Source organism: Aythya ferina, assembly GCF_964211825.1.
Source record: "Aythya ferina genome assembly, chromosome: 1".
In the NCBI taxonomy this organism is placed as follows: domain Eukaryota; kingdom Metazoa; phylum Chordata; class Aves; order Anseriformes; family Anatidae; genus Aythya; species Aythya ferina.
In genome coordinates, this window is record NC_140296.1 from 141,228,231 (window position 1) to 141,247,952 (window position 19,722).

The 19,722-nt window shown below is 43.7% G+C and overlaps 1 protein-coding gene across 2 annotated transcripts; it reads right to left on the bottom strand.

The window, feature by feature from the left end:
- Positions 1-1,930: 1,930 nt before the first annotated feature.
- On the bottom strand, positions 1,931-16,074 carry USP18 (ubiquitin specific peptidase 18). Of its 2 annotated transcripts, none has more exons than XM_084499212.1 (11): positions 15,955-16,074; positions 12,724-12,913; positions 11,759-11,855; positions 10,525-10,670; positions 9,115-9,194; positions 8,156-8,302; positions 5,917-6,012; positions 4,445-4,615; positions 3,381-3,512; positions 2,872-2,921; positions 1,931-2,304 (listed from the first exon to the last, which is right to left on the bottom strand). In XM_084499212.1, the coding sequence occupies exons 2-11, from the start codon at positions 12,884-12,886 to the stop codon at positions 2,256-2,258; spliced, it is 1,131 nt and encodes a 376-aa protein (XP_084355338.1). In that variant the 5' UTR covers positions 12,887-12,913; positions 15,955-16,074; the 3' UTR covers positions 1,931-2,255. The 2 variants fall into 2 exon arrangements, with proteins under 2 accessions (XP_084355338.1, XP_084355337.1); XM_084499211.1 differs by having other exon boundaries at positions 15,856-15,988.
- Between the last annotated feature and the right edge of the window lie 3,648 nt (positions 16,075-19,722).

Genomic DNA, 19,722 nt, shown 5'->3' on the forward strand with positions numbered 1-19,722 from the left:
TTAAAAGTATAAGCTTTGTGCCCATTTCTGTCTACACCACATTTGGGACTTGACAGCTTCTGTCTTCCAGCACGTAAGAGAACACCACACTCACAGAAATGTTTGGTAGTGGGGTTGTGCTGTTGCTGGGAATAAGGCAAGCTAACAAGCAGTGGGAGCTGAGTGGCCCTTACTGGGAAATTTATGATTTGAGGGAAAAACAGACCAAGAACAATCCAGAAAGCTTATTTTCTAGGGAATTTATCTCATCATGTTTTATTCAAAGAACAAAAAGCATAGATTTTTTTTTTATTGAGAAACTAACTGAAAAGATTCTAAATATATCTCAGCAATTCCTTCCCTACCAGGTGCCATACCTGTAAGGTCATGTATGATACATTTCAAGCATTTTTTTCATAAGCATAGCTTGTTTTTAAATTTCAGATTATATCAAATCAGAAGTGTTCTTTCAGTCTTTTGACATATTCTCAGTTTCTGGAATTGCAGTCTTTCAGCTACTTCACGTATACAAAGTGATGGATAAAGCAGACCAGAACTTGATTTTCTTATTCACCACTCACAAGGTACTTCAGGAGTATGAATCATTCCTGAAGGAGAACAGGCTGAAAACTCCTCATGCTGGTGACAAATAGATTTCTTAAAGTAGAATGAGGAGTGCAAGTACAAGAGAGTTAAACAGAATAATGGACCTTGCCAATACGGTGAAATAAATACGTGCTAGCTCATAACAATCTAATTCTACAGCTATGATACAAACTGTTGATTTACCTTCCATATACCAACAGAAAACGGACATGATTTGGGACTTTCATCATCATTAAAAAAAAAAAAAAAAAAAAGATTATATATAGCTGCTAAATAAATTAGTAATTTTTAAATGCACCCAGTCCTACAAAAATAGCACCCTTCTAAAGAAACAGTCAAAGAATACCTCTAGGCTGGAAGGTACTTCAGGTATCAAACTACGGGAATCACTGACCCTTTCACACTGTGGTAGGTCAAGACTTACCATGATGAGCGCTTTAAAAGCATTGTAACCAAACTTTTTGACTTTCCTCAGAGATGAACCCTATGATGATATTTTAGAACACCACTCTTCTGATTGCTGCATGATACTGACCTTCCTTTCTAACTCTTCCTTTCTTTATTTTCCTTCCAGCTGTGTAGTCTTGCCATCTTGCCATGGGAGCACAGGCTGGACCTGTGCTCCCAACACAAAATGACAGGATTCAACAGAAGATTTTAAAATGACTCACTCTTTTTTTTTTTTTTTCAGACTTGCTCTCTACAGAGTATTTTCTGTTTGAGGGATATTTCCACTGCATGAAGGAAGGGAGAGAGGGAGAGAGCAAGACAATTCTTGCTGGCAAAGAGCTGAAGAAAAACAAAAATTCCCAATGTTCAAGCATATCAGAGCTTCTCATTTCTCCTTGTATCACATTGTATCAAGTGTATTGCACAAAATCACTAACTACCTTCAAAATTTCTGGATATCACTGAGTGATATACCTCTATACAGGAAAAAATGAATAAAAATGCCTGATAGGCATGCTAAAACAAAATCAGAACTACTGCAATAGCTCCTGATTAAAAAACATTTTATGCTGACACCAACTTTCAATAACATCTCAATCCCTGCAGCGATAGATTTTCTTGAAGGTTTTTAGGAGCAAACATCAGTGATGCATGCGTGATAAGGACCCTGGTCCCTGTTCCAGTTGTTTCTCAAGACTTTTGGGGTCTCCCCCTCATCATGCCAACATCTAACAAGGCCTTCAAAGGGCAGAGTAAGCCTCAAGATCATATGACCTTATGGCTATCATGGCTCTCTAGCCATAACATATGCCTTCTTGGAACATCATGAAGACTTTCAGGATGAAAGATTCCTCTGCATTGGGATCTAGGTATCAGCATTCAGTAAACTGCTAAATCAGCAGAGACAAGGACTAACTTTACTATTATTTAAGAGGAAATTAATGTATAGAATTACACAAATATCAATGATACAGTTAATAAATAATCACATGACATGAAAGAAAATGTTTCTAGATGCAACAGTTCTTAGATCCTTTCTCCAGCTGAGTTTGTCCTCCATTTCTCTTACTAAAAAAAAATAATGTGAAGGTCATAGACTGAGCACAGATCTTTTCTGTGGAGCATTTTTACCCATCCACACTGATACACAGATGCTGAGCTTCATGGACAAGGCACAGTTTCCCAAAACTCTGGAATCATCTGGATTCATCTGGATAAGCCTATTGGGGATGCTTTTTCATGTAAATCAAGAGATAGGCTGTTTGTCCCCTGTGGAAAAAAAGAAAAAGCATAGCAAGTATGTTTGAAGATCTTGGTAATCTTAGTTGCAAGCAACCTCCCAGGTGTTCTCCTATTCATCCTTTTTGAGATTTAGGTCAGCAAAAGTGGCTCTCCCCAGTGTTCCTATGGGAGTTTACAATTCTAACCCGCTGGCAGCGCTATAGCTTATAGGAGGAATTCTCTCTCTCTGTGCTCATTGTCTTATGATGCATCAAAACACAAAGCATGGAGAAATCCTGACTGATGTGCCTTAGTCAGGTAACTTTACTTAGGTAACTTTAGTCAGGATTGAAGGTGGCACTGGTGACAATCACAAGTAAGAGTACTGCTCCTGCAGCCCCACTAATGACTACTCATTAATCCTGCAGGCTCAAGGTACAGCCATATACAGGTGTATTAAGTAACCAGATTGCAGCAGTGCCACTTCTACACTTCTGTATTCCCAGATCATGCTAGGCAATATACAGTTCAAATAATTTGTTTTCCCTCTCTTTGCTACATCATTTTCCAGACCCCAGAGAAACATCGGGTGAAAACACAGAGGCTCTCACTTACCAGTAGAGGTCTGAATGTCCATACGTACATTTAACATCATCCCACGACACCTGAAGAAAAACACAGAAGATGAAGGTGGTAAAAACTCTTAGTGGATGGGCATACAGTGACACCAGTACAGCAGTCCTCACGAGGGTGACAAAAGTCATACTTTCAGGAACTAAAAACATTTTAATAAAGCAGTTTATTACTCTTACTTTATGAGGAAAATCAGTTCCTCTGCCTCTCTTGAACATAAGTTAAACAGATCTAGAGTACATAATATAGGGTATACGGTCAATAGCTGTTTCTGCAAAATGCAAACCAGAGCCTGAGGTCTTTTTTGGAACAGAAGCTAGAGCTGTTTTGCCCTTAACTCAGAGTATGCTGTAGCAGAAGAATGAGGTGCACAAAGCTCTGCAGCTTCATTTTTCTATCCTGGTTCCCTTTTATCAGCAGTCAGTCAGATTAAATAAGATCTGGAGGAGTGTCTGGAAAGTTACAAAGGAAATGTAGATTTGTGTCCTCACCTGGCAAACAGTAGAATCATTGAAGCAATACCATTTGCATTCTGTGAGACTTCGAATATAGGCACAGTAATGTCCAGAATGAGCTGATCCTGAATGAGCAACAACAGCAAAAAGCTCATACTGCCAGGCAGCCTGTAAAGAGACATAGGGTAACTTTCAGTGAAGAAGTTTTCATTTATCGCTGCTGAAGAAAAGCAGCAGCCAGGACAGCAAGAACGTGCATCGCACAAGCAAAAATGAGAAAGGTTAGATTTGTCTCGAGTACCCTGTCTTTTATAGTATTACCTGCAGAGTTCTGCCCACCTGCTGTGGACTGGCAGCCTCCCTGGAGGTCACAGTAACATGGAAAAGGCAGTCGGACAGCAAAGAGGCAGTAAAGGGATGACAAAGGTGCTACGCTGCAGGCAGCACTGCACCGGCAAGGTTTTGCTGCTGCCACACTTTCCCTTGTTACTTCTTAGTAAAGTGAAGACACCCACATTATGGCAGATCACTCAGCTGCATGGCAAAGCTGTTGTCTTCCTGCTAACTTCGACTCTGTGGCAAACAATACTGTACAGGAAACTGCCAGGAATGAAATTCCCCTGTTTTGGGCTGCCAGCCTCTGCAGATGGTATGTCTGAGGCTCACTGAAGCTGTCTTGCCACGGAAGCTGAACCCTAAGTTGCCTCTAAGGCAACAGCTGGATTTGGCCATCCAAATCATCTGTGTTTTAAGTCTTTCGGTCGTATAGTTAGACACAGAAGAAAAAAAGTTATGCTAACCATTCTCAGAAAAATAAAAGGTTTTATTTCCATAAAGCCTGTTTTCTGTCCTAATGGCAGAAATTTCCAGTTATGGTACCTTTGGTGATTTACTCTAAGCACAGAAACTTGAGCCTGAAATAGCCAGAACCATGGGATGTGAGACAACTCCAGACACAGGTAAAGACTGAGATGTACATTTCTAAGACAGATGCTTTGAACTGAGGTGAGCACCAGTGTGATCTCTAAGTTTTTATCAAACTTGAGCAAAGGTGAGAAGAAAATCTACCTCTTTCAGAGAACGCATTGGGAGTATCTCACCTTTTCACTGTCATGTGCTTGGCTCTGCTGTTCTGTCAAGACTGCATTGAAATCAAGTTCTTGTGGGAATGGCAGACAATGACTAAGTTTGTGGACGTCGGCTGATCTTTCAAAGCAGAAGCGCTTTAGGTGTATGGTCAGGGTCTGTGGCAGATGGACTAGCTTCATGCTCTGTAAAGTAATAAATAATGCGATTTAAAACCAAGGAGCAAACCCAGGGGAGCTGGGATGGAAACAGCCATTACCACCAAGCGAATGTAGCACGGGGAGCAGGTGGTGCTACAGTGAATGAAAACCAACTGCACAGGACAGCAGGTGCCAAACCTTAGTAGCCCATCTATGCAGAGGAGACACATACATGTAGTAAAGCCGTGCTGACCAAGTTTCTCAACTTCAGCGTGATCAACACTGAGCCTCGGGTGTCTCATGGGTTGCTTCATTTCTCATCTGCTTTCCCAACTTTATGTTGGTAGCACTCCCATACCTGTTCCCTCGGATCACTGACCCATGGACTGGAAGATGATGGTGCTAAAGACTGTTTAGGCAACCAAAGCAGCCACAGCATACAATACAGATGGTGCAGCATGCTAGATAGCTGCAACAACCAGCAGGCTGTTTCTACACCATGAAAACTAATCATGTTCAGAAGGATTTTCTCTCTTGAACATCTTCTCTGTGAAGATTACGTTGAGTTGTTTTGCTATCTGCTGGGTTGGCTGTACTCTTCAGTGGCAAGATACCTGATGTGTTCATCACCTCCTTAAACCTGAGCACCACAACACCATCAATAAATACATAAGGTCTTGGGTGGGTGGGTTGATAGGCAACCACAGTGCCTGGTGAGGAGAGGCAAGCCAACTTCCTTGTGACGTGGCCAGCAGAGCTCTGTGGAGCATGCCAAGCTGACAGCTCACTCCTCCCAGCACTGCCTTTGTTGACATTACTGTTGCTGCCACCAAGACATATGTATGTACCTTGGTCTAGGAGGGCAACCCACTCCTGAAAATATTGTGGAAAGTCCCCTCCAAGCCTTGAGCTGAAGTACTCTCCCCTATACATCTCTCTCTTCACCGTGCTAGTCTCTTCATGAAACAGCTAACTCATCTGCTGCCAGAGACCAATACTATAAGTGCAAATCCCAGTGGAGAGCAGGGGAGAAGAGAAATCCCCCTATGGTATCCTACTCTTAAGGGTATGCACAGCACCAGTAGCATATTTTTGTCTAACCTGAGGTGACTTGCATTAAAACCCAGGAAAGCATTCTTTTGTCACTAGAGCTACATTCACAGCACAGATCTGCCTAATCAGAAAGATGCATATGGCTTATACCTAGCTACTGCTGCCATGCAGGCAAATCTTTATGTTGCTCATCTCCTCTTAAATTTATATGGTTCAGACCTTCCTCCACCCTTCCCAGTCCCACAGGGAGTTCTGGGTATAAGAAACATATGGAGAAATACTTCTTTGATTACCTGCAGAAAAGGTGTTTTCTTTTCACAGTATTCACAGAAACACATGTTGTGACCAGTCAACTCTTCTGGATGGAAAAAGCACTGCAGGCAGTCCTCCTGAGAAGACAGAGGAGATTTCTTTCAGTTGAATTCCTTCAAGCCAGATTTCTACTTCTACTTTGTTTCACTGGGTACATGCAAACAGCAAAGCTACAGAAGGCCTACTTTATTCAAAGGACAAAATAATGCAAAATACTTTTCTCTCCTTTATCATGAATTAGAGTGAAATCAAGTACTGCTAGTTGGATTTTTCTGCTCGTTTTTCATGTTAAAAAGGAAATTTTGCCTGCCTTGCTTTCTTCTGATTTGTATACTGTAAGTTAGACTCCTTCTTGAACAACTACCCAGGCAGTTAGAAAATGTGACATGTTCAGTGACCTGTACACTAAGCAGCAAGTGGCACTGTTAAGCATGCTAGTCACAGTAGCATTAACAGACAATTTTTTAACCAAACAAAATAGGAGGAGGATTTGGTCATGTCAGCCCATACAGGTACTTCAGTTTTCCTTTTTTTGTTTAACTTGAGCTCTAACAGCACAGTTTATTTTGTTTTCCTGCACACAGGAGAGTGACAGAAGTAACATCACCTTCATTCTTCTAAATACAAAGACGGAATTCAGGAAGGAAGTTTGCAGGAAGAAAACACCGGGTATGAAGACTGGCTAAGGCAGAGCAGGGAAGGCTGACCAAACGCAGAAAACTAGACTGGTGGACGTCCTGACCCATCTGTTTATAAGTGACTTATGACATTAGATGCCTTAATTTCCAAAAGGCCCTGCTTAAGTCACATTAGGACTGGAAGTCTCATTTAGCACTGAACCTCCAAAACCAAAGAGCCTGTAAGTTGGGATACCCAAAACCAAGAGATTCAAGGTCACTAGTGACTTTTGAAAATGATCTTCATTGAGCCACAGTTCTTTATCTTCCACCATCTGAAGTCAGCAAACATGACTGCAAAGCTTCCCTTTATATAGCAACCCTCATATTATCAGTGACTATACAGGCAGCCACAGTCAGACTACACTGGCGAGGCATTCACATATGTACACACGCATACACATACACTCTGTGCCAAATCACTTCTATTGCAGCGTGACCAGATGGCCCATACAGGCCAGGGCAGTCCTAAAATAGACACTTGTCCCATTATGCCAACATGGGAAAAAATATCTTCTTTGTATCAACAAAAATATCCACAAAACGTCAACAAAGTAACACCAACAGAAATACACTGATCTAGCTCCAACTTAGAATGAGCATGTGTAAGAAACAGTTGTGCATCTTTCACCCAGGACACACATTACACCCTACCTCCCTTTTCACACTGCAGACCTGAGGTCCCCTGTTCTTACCCTCGCATTGGGTAAAAGTGAGACTAGATCCCAGACTCAGTCCTTACCCTATCTTGTAGTCCAACGCAAGACCGTACCCCCACTGTGCAGCCTGGTACTGGATCATCCCCACCACGTTCATTTTCTTTAAATTTGATAGTGGTACATTGTGGCAAATGCACCATAAACAATCAGCTCCCTGTGTATCCCCTCTTCCCTAGCTCTGGGTGTTACATCATGTGGTGTTTCATCAGCAGTAAAAAATTAGAATACACAAAAATGACACTGCTGCATGAGTGTATTTTACACCTATTTCATTTATTATTTTTGCCTCAGGGGTTCTGAAGGAGGTTTCCTTATCTTGGAACAGTACAAAGTAGTCAGAATAAGGTTCAGTTGTCCAGTGAAGCTGAAAACATCCACCCCCTATTTGTTGCAGCACCCATATAGCCACCAACACTGCTCTGTCTGGGTATCAAACAGCAGTACCGATTTACCAGTAAAAGGACACTGCACTGGGCAAATGCAGGATGCCTGGCCAAGGATTACAAGTTCTGTAGGGCACTTCACTGTGGTAGCTAAGCTCTCACAGGTGTGCATCACTGCGTAAGTCTGAGTCTTATATTTAGTCAACAGTCTTCTCAAAAAGAACTTTCAAGGACTTTATTTTCCAACCCCAAAATCAAACAGATTTTTTTGGAGAAGTTTAGAGCCCCTTAAAACAAACAAGAAATGAGAATGGGAAAAAGTCACCTCAAAACCCCAGACAATCTGTAAAGATTCTAGCTGAGTCCCATGAAACACCAGTCCTGCAGGGAGAAGACGAATAGAGGAGGAATCTAAGGAAACAGCGCTGCCACTGATCTTACCAGCGTCTTCAGCTTGTGGGAATTGGAATCCAACACTGGGAGTGGAAGGGTTAACATGTTGCTATTCCTCTTCGTTTCAGAAGAGCAGATCTGACAGGCCAGGTGCTCCTGTACGCAGATAGTGTACAAATCACTCAGCTTTGTAACCTGGAGAGAGTAAAAATAGCCAAAACACGGTTTGTGAAGAACACAATGGAAGTATTTCCCCATGCATGTGGGAAGGGCTGTGTGGGCACGTCACTTCACTCAATGTCGCTGGTTTAAGGCTTGAACCCAGATCTGACATGAACTTATGTGGACAGGGTTCTTCCCACCACTTAAAGGAGAACAACTCCTTCCCCTCATCCCCTAGCAGAGGGAAGAGACACATCCTATAACAAGAACGGACAGCTCAGTGTCTGCTTTAATGCTGTTTTATTTGAAATTGCAACAGGAGCCCATCTTCTGCATGAAGGGAACTGCGACACTGGCTTGAGGAAGAGTCCCTGTTCTCTTATTTTACACAGCTCCCCTGGGAGGAACTGTCATATACAGAACATACCAACAGTGACTAATGCTAATGAAATGCACATAGGCGACTTCAAAGAGCGAAGGAACTGTGTCAAGACATGCCAACTAATGCTTACAGAAACTTGGGAAGTAAAGAAATGCATGTTGAATAAATTTGGCGTTACACAAAGATAAATCGTTTTGTTTATTAATAAACTCTCCCACTAGAAAGAAGACCCTGACATGCTCTAAAGATAGGATGAACAAAAGTTAACCATGGTTCGAACTGATGAAGCCTATGAAATCAAGATTGTCCATCTGAAAGATGAGAGGGAAGATCCAGATGGGAGATAATTCCAAAAATTTCATAGGATAATTGACAATGGATGGGATTTTTCTTAGAGAAGCAGAAGAAACTGCATATGACAAAGGCTAAAGAGCCTGGTGTTCATTTCAGTGACTGTCCTTACCAGGTCTTGGTCTTTTATCTGCCTCTTTACCAAGTTCCAGAGAGTCAGAAAGAGTTGGGCAGCATCGTGTTGCATAAACACTGGACAAACAGAAAACACAACCTTGATCAGTATTATTGACAGCAGCGAGCACATACTTCCCACAGGTGGCAAAGGTTGTCTCATTCTCCTTAACCCATTAATCCAGTGTCCTGTTCCATTGCCATCCTCCACCAGAGAGGGAGCTTAGACCGGAGACAAGCTGTGGTGGCTTCATGTGACCTGAGCAGGCAGGGGGAAAATATGGGAGTGCTTGAGTGCCCTGTTGTAAAGCAAATATAAAGTAAAACCTTTATATTTGTGGACTACCTGTATGCTTGATAACAGGTGAAACAAATTTTGTGGAATAATTCAACACCGTGAGATGGAAGTGTTTTCAGCTTCACTAAGAGTCTGCAAGACTTGCCAAAGGTATTGACTTCAGCTGATTTGTGTTAAGATTACAGGCACCCCTGAACAAAGATATCTCAGAAAATAAACCTTTCCTCATGTCTACTAGCACATCTATGATCCAGGCAAAGTACTACTTGCCAGGATATATAACTTTATGAACCACACCTGAATTTTAAGAATGAAGTGTCAAGCTTTACAAGTTCTGTTTGGGCATCTCTCTTTAACTGAAAGAGAGAAGGCAGAATGCAGAGCCATTCAGTCTCAGAAGGAATTATATAAACAGAAATATGTTAGCTCATGTTCCCGCTTCACATAGATCTGGGCTGGCTACTGTCTTGTCCCTCTCAGTGTTGCTCTGTTTTGTCTTTTATAAGAGAAAGATCAGGGCATTTGTATGCAAACTACCATCTTTATTTGTACACATAAACAGACCCTCGGTATCACATCCTCACTGGACACCTGTACATTCAATAATCTCTCTCCTTCAGGCCCATGTCCAGGTGGGAGGTTAAGCCAGCAAATTCTTCTCTTAGCATTTGTAACAACAAACAGGAAAGGGATCCTTGGGAAATTGGGTGAGCTCAGTATCTTTTCCACATAAACTCTTCATTCTAATAAGAAATATTATCTGTTTCAGTTACCATATCAGTACAGTAAAACAAATCAAGCCGTAAGCTGTCCAGCCTATGCTCTGCACAGCCCTTTCATTCTTGCCAGCATAAATAGATGAGTCTTCTCATCCTTTGGACATCAGCAAGGATATCTGGCAGGGCTTTTTTTCCCGTTCTTCAGAATTAAGACACAGCACCTCACTAACAACTAGGAGGTAGCTATAAAGAGCACTACATCTTCAACTACCTACTCCTCATGTTTCTGAATCCCTGAATGAGATGACAAAGTCTGCACTGCTTGCTAGTGCTTGAAAACTAATATCCCCAGTTTGCGGAAAGAGGTGGACATGGGAAAGGGGCTGCTTACAATCCATTCTGTATACTGAAAGACAGCGAGCAAGATCTGTGGGAAAAACAGCTTTCTGCTTGCCAGACTGCATGTTCTCCAACAGCAAAAGCATTTGGTATGGGACATTCCTCCTCTTCAGTGAGGCATTTAGGGGCACCGTGATCCTATAAAGAGAAGACATAATATGAATGGTAATCAAGCAGCACAATAGAGAAGTATTAGACACCACACCTGAAGGAGCAGAGGTGTATGGCACAGATAGCAACTCCAGAAGAATCAGAATGGGCATGTTTTTAGCAAAAGAAGGAAAAAGAGAAAGCCCCCGTTCCCTGTCCCTCTGCACAGCTTGGGGGGAGGACATAGAAGAGGGTAGATGGGGGAAAAGGTGTTTTTAGTTTGCTTTTAGTTTGTCACTGTTCCAGTCAGCTAGAGACAGACAATAACTTATATTAAACTCCCTATGTTGAGCCTGTTTTGCCCGTCACAATGTTAAGTGATCTCCTTGTCCTTATCTCAACCCTTGAGCCCTTTCCATCACATTTTCTCCCCCTTTTCCTTTGAGGAGGGGGAGTAAGAAAGCAGCTGTGGTGGAGTTCAGCTGCGTACCATGGTAAAAACACCACATTCATTTCCAAATACGAGGCAAACTGAGCAGGACCTGAAGTGTCTTCCATGCTCTAGAAGCAACATTAGTTACAGCTGTTTTCAAAGCTGCACTTGTCTCCCACCTACCCTTTCCTTCATTTTTAACATACCCCTAAAATTTCATGGGTAGGTATATCATAATGCTTGTATTTCAACCATATGCCAACTGGGAATCTCTTTGCCCTCTCTAAATTTATTGTAGTCAACAGTTTTTTTCTGAGCCTTTCTTCAAATAACAATGGCAACCCACAGCCTACATTATTTAGCTTTGCCCATCCATGACATGAGTCTTCTCTGCCTGTAACTTTTCTTCTTCCCCCTCTGCACACTGGTGAGTGTGGAAGAGTGAGGTACAAGTCATAAAGGCTCCGTTCAGGATTGCAGCATTCTGATGTGCAAACATCACAGGAATGAAAGATGACTAACAAGTCAGAACTGCAGCCTCTACCTTTGTAGGCCCTAGTCTGTACAAGAGAGGCAGACACCGTGCTGAAAGCACCTAACACTCCTGATGAGCCAATCCTTCAAATGTAGCTCCCATACAAACAAGGAACGGAGACATCAGTGCAACAGGAGAGCTATCTCAGGTGATTCAAACAGGTGGTACCTTCGTAGTATCCTGGTGAAGTGTATGTTCATGAGGAACACTTGGAGTAGAGAGTTCAGACAGCAGGTCTGCCCCATGTTGTAAAGTCCAACAGCTCCTGTAGGCACAAAAAAGAGGAAATGAGTTCAAAGATAGGTACAAGAAAAGAAAGTGAAAATCATTTAAAGGATGGTAAACATCTTTTTGTATGTATTCGCCCATTCTGTGCACAGGTCCAACATCTTGTTCAGACCTTAGAGAGGGTTCAGCCTATGTTCAAGTAGATAACATTTACTTTTGTTTGGCAACTGACAGGAAAAATCCAAGTAAGCAAGGATCCTGATACTCAGATGTCTTCCTTTTTCTTTTTTTTTTTTTCTCTTTTTTTTTTTAGAAGAAAGGAGATAGCCTGGGAGAAGTGGAAAAAGTCAGCTAGAGTTGTTCAAACTGCATACAAAAGAAAAGGATATTCTGTGCCCCAAAGCAATATTAGTAAATTACAATCAGAAATTATAAAGTCATCACCAAAGTGAGAGAGGGCATGGAACAGAAACTCAGAACAACTGGATTGCATACAGCTAGTGGTAATGAGGGATGCATCTCAGACAGAAGAGCATGTACACCTGAAATACTGATGACAGCCTTTGGGAGGCCAATCTAGTGATGCAGCAGAATAACCACGACCTTGTCCATGGTTGAGCAAATCTTGAAGCAATGCTGGCTGTGCTTGGAAAGAGGACAGCATCTAGGTGTTTTCAGCTGCAGTAACCAATATGAGGACTTCAAAGGGGAGAACACCCTGAGATCCTCACGTAAGCCCTTCTCAAAAAACAAAATGGTTACTTGACAGCACAAAATGAGAATCATCTGCACATTCCTCGGTGAAGAGGTAAAGAATAGGAGAAGATGAAACCTAAGGACAAAGAATGGAACAGAAGGCACTACAGACAGAAAATACGAGTGAAAAATAGGCAAAGCTTTATTACCATTTTTTAAGTCTGCCACACCAAAGACTAATGGTAGCCTCTGGTCTTTAGTCTTCAGCTCTTTGTTTTCCTCTTTATTATCTTCTTCTTCTGCCGTCACGTTTTCACGTAGTGACATCTCTGGCTTTTTGCTCCTTTCTTGACGTCCACTTCTTTGGCCCATCAACAATACAGTACTATGACAGAAGAACTGCAGAAGGACACAGAAAAATGGGGATCACCCAGAAACACAAGATTTGTCTTTGTATTTGATATTTTCATTACGAAAAAGCTGAAATGTCAATAAAATTAGTATGATTACTGCAGTGACATTTGGTATGTTTGAATTAGTATGGATATAGTAGCTGTGCAGTATATCAGCACGGTAAGAGACATGGAACTGGATGGCAACTGCACATCCTGTACCCCTTGTATGACTACATAAATGGCCTTCCAATTCCACAGAAACAGCCCCACCTAACCTGGGAACTCCGGATATACCTGTTCAAGATTTGGTGAATAAAATTATTAAAATTGTTCAAATACCAGGCGATGCAAAATTTCTCTTTTCAGTAAAAGCAATGCTTTAAAGCCTAAAGCACCCTAAATATTCAAAGGGGCAAATTTCACCTTCTCTACCTTTTAATCTGATAAGCATTTATGTTTTTTTTTCTGGTTGGGCTCTTATCTGCATTGTTTTTAAGTGCCCTAGTCACAGCTCTAGAGGAGCACCTTGGACTCTAATTCTTAAAAGCATTTAAGCACCTAAGAATCATTTTCGTTTTACAATCCTTCAGGCAAAGGAACCGTTTAAGAGAGCCATTATAATGCCTCGATTTTAAAGGGAGTACTGAATGGACCATTTCTCTAACAGTCTCTTATGACTCAACTACTGGCTCTTTAAAAAAAATAATAAAAAAATCACTGAACTAAAGCAAAGTAAAAATACTCAAGCAAAACAATGCGATAAATGCTCCAATGCAACTAAACAAAAATGAAACATTTTTAAGAGCCCACATTCGACATGGAAGCTGAATCAGAAAAAAAATGGTATGCTTAGGGAAACACTCACAGGAAAACAAAATAGAGAAAGAAAGGAAAAAAATACCATATGTTCAGGAATCATCATTACACAAATATTGAACAGCATGTAAAATGAACCCAAGGTCATTCCAGGTGCAAAAAGAGTGAAGAAAATCTACCAAGAAAGGGAAATTACCAAAAAATCCTGGTTCTGCTTTTCATGAACAGAAATTTTTATTTCAAAAGCTTGTTATTTTTCAGGTTGACTCTGCCTAATAATGCTATATTTCAAAGTTTACAAAAAATTTATCATGGAAACTAGAAAACTAGAAATTATTTTTCCCAATTACCATTTTTAAGCTTCAGTGTATTTTTCCCATTTCCTTTATCAAAGTTACTTTTGAACTTAAAGTGTCATACACCCAGATACGCTAAATAACATCAAATTTGCTGAAGAGATTTATCTGGGGAAAAAAAAAAAAAAGAAAAGAAAAAAAGAAAAAAGAAAAAGAAAAAGAAAAAGAAAAAGAAAAAGAAAAAGAAAAAGAAAAAGAAAAAGAAAAAGAAAAAGAAAAAGAAAAAGAAAAAGAAAAAGAAAAAGAAAAAGAAAAAGAAAAAGAAAAAGAAAAGAAAAAGAAAAAAAACCTCGGGCATTCAAACACAGATTCAAGAACATTGCTCTTCATATTGAAAAACAGCAATTAGGACGGCTATGTGGGAAAAGTAAAATTGGATTTCAACTTCTTCTTCTGCAAAACACTCTGAGCTCAGGCTGCCTTTTCCCTGGGAAGCAATTTAACCAGGCATTCAGGTTTCTGAAAGCCCAGCACACCTCTGCTTGAGCAGCAAAAGCTGGTGGGTTTTGCTGGTGTAGTATCAGCAGGAGGGTGAGCAACGCCCACAGCCAGGGAGGACACAGGGGGAGACAGAAAGGAGGGGAAATAGTCAGCAGAGGAGCTGAACAGCAGCTATGGGTGTGCTGGGGATGAGCAGAACTTGTAAAACACAGTTCTGGGTACAGTTAAGGGCAGGATGAATGAGCAGGCTCGGGGCTACGAAGCTTTGGGTGATTTGAGAAATAGGTAGAAAGATGGTAGGGCAAGAAGGTGCAGGGCTCTACAGAGATGGCAGGGTTTGAAGGATTCGGCTCTGCGGTTTGATGACGCTCTCCCCCAGGCACCCTGGCACTGCTAACAGAAACCCTGGGTTGGGAGCAGGGACAGGAATAGAACTTTCCAACCCTTGCACAGAATTACCTCGTTTCAGCTATAAAAAATACAGTATTTCTAAGGTTTGCCATGACCTTCCTTTCCTGGCATAAAATGTACAAAAGTTCTGTTGCTGGGGCACGGGACTCGAGGAGCAAGCAACCCGATTTCTCCCCTATCACTGGAGGAGCAGGGACCCTTCTCAGTTCTCTTTGCAGGCGAGAGGGATGGCTCAGTCCTGCTGTACGTGGCTTGGCCGAGCCAAGCAACCAGGCTACCTCCGGGCAGCAAAAAGGCGGCAGCGATGTCTGCCTCGTGTCCGCCACCCCGCAATCGGCGAGCCCTCTGGCCCACCCTTTCGTCCTCCATTTCGCTCTGCACCAGGTCGCTGGCCTGAGGAGGGCCTCTTGGTCCCCGGTCGTCAGTCACTTTTTCCTAGCATCGCCACTCCTTTCCCCTTCTTTCCGTGCCAAGGGCACAGACCTCAGTCCTGAGGGGATAGATGGTGGTCCCTGGGTGCTCCGGGTCTGGGATGGACCCTAGCCCTTCATCTCCGTGCTTCTCATGGACACCGCTGAAATAACACTTTGCACTGTTCTGTTTGTGTCTAGCCCGCTCCCTTTTTTATATATATTTTTGTCCATTGGAGAATATTGGTTGAAACATTAAAGAGAAACCATCCCAGCCACTACAAACGCCCATCACTTGTGCTCCCTTGCCAGCATGCCCAACACCCTAGAGGGTCCACCAGCTCAAAAGTCATTTTCACCGGTGAAAAGAAACACAAGCGACCAGGCTGATGCGCTACGAGTCCGGAGCCAGCAGTGCTCCGACTGGGTGCGTGCGGCCATGCAGCCGTCCCACCACGGTCTGGCTCCCCGACCCCGAGCAGCAGCAGCCGCAGCCCCCTCACAGCTCCTACCTCGCTCAGTCGGAGCCTCGGCAGCCCCTCAGCGACTCCCCGGAGCCGCGGGCGGACCCGGACCCTGCGGGCAGTCCCGTCGCACATCGCCCCGCTCACCTGCGGCTGCCGCGGCGGCGCTGCCCGAGCGAGACTGCGGGGCGGCTGCGTCAGAGGGCAGAGCGCCCACGGGGCCGCTCAGTTTTGATTTCCCGCTTCGCTCAGCCCAGGGACGGAAAGTGAAACTTCCCGCAGCCGCTCGCTGCGCTCCCTTCTCGCCGCCAGGGGCAGCCCCGCGGCGGGCAGAGCCGGGAGATGGCGGCGGCTCCAGCCGGGGCCCCTCCGCTGCTGCCCCTCGGCACTCCGAGCCTGCTCCGGGTGGGAAGGAGTGGGGTTGGATGGCACGGGGAGAAGCGGAGCGCTGCAGAAAGCAAGCTGGTCGTCGGCTGTGGCTGCCCCTCGAGAGGTGTGTGCTGCCTGTGCCTACAGCGTTCAACACCACGCATTTGTTAGCACGGTGTTGGCTTCTTGTGGCAGCGAAAGCAAGGGGAAAGGCAAACTGTTCTCAAGGCACAGAAGCAAGAAATGGCTCGTTTAAAATAACCCCAAATAAGTACATGTCTTAGAAACTTAACCCGCATTCCAACCTAAAAGCCTCAGGAGTTTACTGCTTACGTGTGCCGTGGTTCCACAGTCAGATAGCTGAATGGCAGCACCGTGGTAAAGATACCCCAGCAAACCCCTGTGCCATGCGATGTCTGGTTTCAACAAGGCCAAGGATGCCTGGACCAGCAGAAGTGCTTGGGTGGCTGCTCCTCCAGTGTGTGCCGGGATTCCTGGCCTTCCTCTTTCTGGCTGTCAGCAGGAGGAACGGAGGGGCACGGCACCCTGGAAAGGGGCTTTGCTTGTTGGAGGATGGCCATCGGCCCGGCTTTGCCCCACATGAGGATGCAGGAGAGTTCAGAGGTGAGTGATGCTGCCCGGCAGAGCTCTGCTGACTGAAGAAACGGTGCAGCTGAAGTAGGGCATCCTGCTATGTGTGTGAAAGAGATGGAGTCTCTGGGACCCCAGAATTGAGACTCCCCTTGCGATTTGGCAGGGCATACCTGCCTTCCCTTTATCTAAGAGCTCCAGCAGGCTGAGACAGCTAGACAGTCTCCAGACAAGCCCAAACCCTCAACCGTGCCTCTACTGGGGTTGGCAATTCCAATTCCAATGAGGCAAAAGGTGTTGCTACTTTACACAGGCTATGGGGAGCTCCTGAAGGCCTCTGTTTCCCTTTCTTTGCTTCCTAGAACCTCACTGGTGTCTTTGGGATGCACCTTTACCTCTCAGGAAAGCCCTTTCTTTGAGCTAACACACTGAATTTGCATGTGCTGTGCAAAAGCCTTCAGCTGTTGTGTTACTAATTTACTAAATTCAGTGGATGTTACAAAAAAAAAAAAAAAAAAAAAAAAAAAAAAGAGAGAGAGAGAAGGGAAGGAAGGAAGAAAAGAGGGAAAGGTAAGAAAGAGAAAGGAAGGAAAGAAAGAAATGATGAGGGAAACCATGGCTTAACGTAGCCCTGCCTTACAGGCTTCTTCTCGTACAATAAAAACATTTCACAGTTAGAGCCAGCACAGCTGCTGGGCAGTCAGAGCTCCTCAGCTGTGGCAGCAGTGGCAGTAAAAAGCTTCCTGAACTGCCACACAGACATATATGGGGAGCTGGAGCAGCTGCAGGCGGAAGATTACAAATGACTCAGCGTCTTTCTTGTGACTCAGGTGGAGCTTGTTGAGAATGATGTAGTGGTGTTCACTTTCTATTCCTAGCTTGTGTGGAGCCTGCCTGATAGAAGGGAGGAAGAGAGAAAGAACTGTGAAGCCATAAATTGCCCAGAGACGGGTAAACCACCTAAGCAGATTGACATCAGAGGTTAAATAGGAGCTAGGTCTGACAGATCTGCATAAACCAGTGAGGAAGTGTGCAGGTGACGTGGCTTTTGGTAGTGATTCCTGTGAGAGCCTGGATACTAGATTAAGAGGAGCATATGTCTTGTTTAAGAATATTTTAAGGTTTGCTTGTGGAATCTGGTTGTGACACCCCACTTCCAAAATGGGTATTGGGCAGAAACCTGAGCCTGGAAGATACACTTAGTTGATGGGATGACTAAAGGTGAATAAATTCGGTGTTTGGGGCCCAAATACACTGACTATTGAGCGTCATGGTATAGTAGCACTTTGAAAAAAGCTGCTTGCTCCTGGTAACTGCCACAGAACTTATACAGTAAATAAAATAACCCATAAAATAGATAATCAGGATGTGATTTTAAAAGCACTCAGGGAGTTAGGAACTCCACCCCCGTTGTTTCAGGACACATGATGTACGCCAAACTGGATCAGTGACTTCAAGTTCTTCATTGCATCAATTTCAGTAGTTTTTCAAGGAAGAAGGCAAGTGCTTCCTCTGCCTTTTTTTTTTTTTTTTTTTCTTTCATTTACAAAATTTCCTGTTTCTGATTTTGGTCCCAGTTCAGGAAAGAACTTTGAGGGGAGCCATTTAAGAATCTAAATACAATCAGTGTGGGTAATACGTATTCATGTTGTTTCAGTTTAAGTACATAAGCAAGTATATCATGAATAGGGATATTCTTCTAAAGAGAGGCATTTTTGGTACTCCATAAGTACTTAGTTTATTATAATGATCTAGATAATTAAATGCATGCAATGCATACAGCATGTACAAGTTTTATGTGACGTACTGCAAACTGTAACTGCCAACAGAAATAGAAATCACAGAATACCCTGACTGGAAGGGATCAATATCTACATGAGGAAGATCACAGAATAGTTAAGGTTGGGAGGGACCTCTGGAGGTCATCTGGTCCAAACCTCCAGCTCAAACAGTGCCACCCAGAGCAGAGATCACTCTGGATGGCAGCACAACCCTCTGGCATATTGACCACTCCTCCCAGTTTTGTGTCATCTGCAAATTTGCTAAGGGTACACTCTGTGTTCAGTTCTGTTCAACATATTCATTAATGATTTGGATGATGCTGCCATCCAGAGAGACCTCCCTTGGCAGGTAGGAGAGGTGGGCCGACAGAAGCTCATGGAGTCCCACGAGGAGAAGCACAGAGCCCTGCCGAGGCACCAGGACGTGCTGGGGGCCACCCAGCTGGAAAGCAGCTTGGCAGAAAAGGGCTTGGAGGTCCCGGTGGGCACCGACTGGACATGAGCCAGCAACGTGCCCTTGGCTAGCAGTAACCGGGGCTGCATTAGGCAGGGCATTGCCAGCAGGCCAGGAAGGTGATCCTTCTCTACTCAGCACTGGTGAAGCCACACACAGAGTCCTGTGTCTGCTGCTGGGCTACCCAGCACAAGACACGTGGAGATACTGGAGAGAGTCCAATGAAAGGATAGTTAGGGACTAATGAAAGGCTGAGACAGCTGGGACTATTTCACTTGGAGAACAAAAGGCTCAGGGAGAATCTTATCAATGTACATAAATATTTGAAGGGAGGGTGCAAAGAAAATGGAACCAGGCCCTTTTCAGTGTTTTCCAGTGACAGGTCAAGAGGCAATGGACACACACTGAAACAGAAGGTTCCATCTGAATGTTAGGAAACTTTTTTTATTGTGCTGATGATTAAGCCCTGGCACAGGTTGCCCAGAGAGATTGTGGAGTCTCCCTCTTCGGAGATTTTCTAAAGCCATCTGGACGTGGTCCTGGTGACTGTGCTGTAGGTGTCCCTGCATAAGCAGGGGATTTGGACCAGATGGCCTCCAGAGGCCATTCAACTTGCCCTTCCAGCTTCAACCGTTGTGTGATTGTCTGGATCATTAATGAAGATGTTGAACACAGCTGGACCCAGTATTGATGCCTAAGGTACACCACTAGTTACTGGCC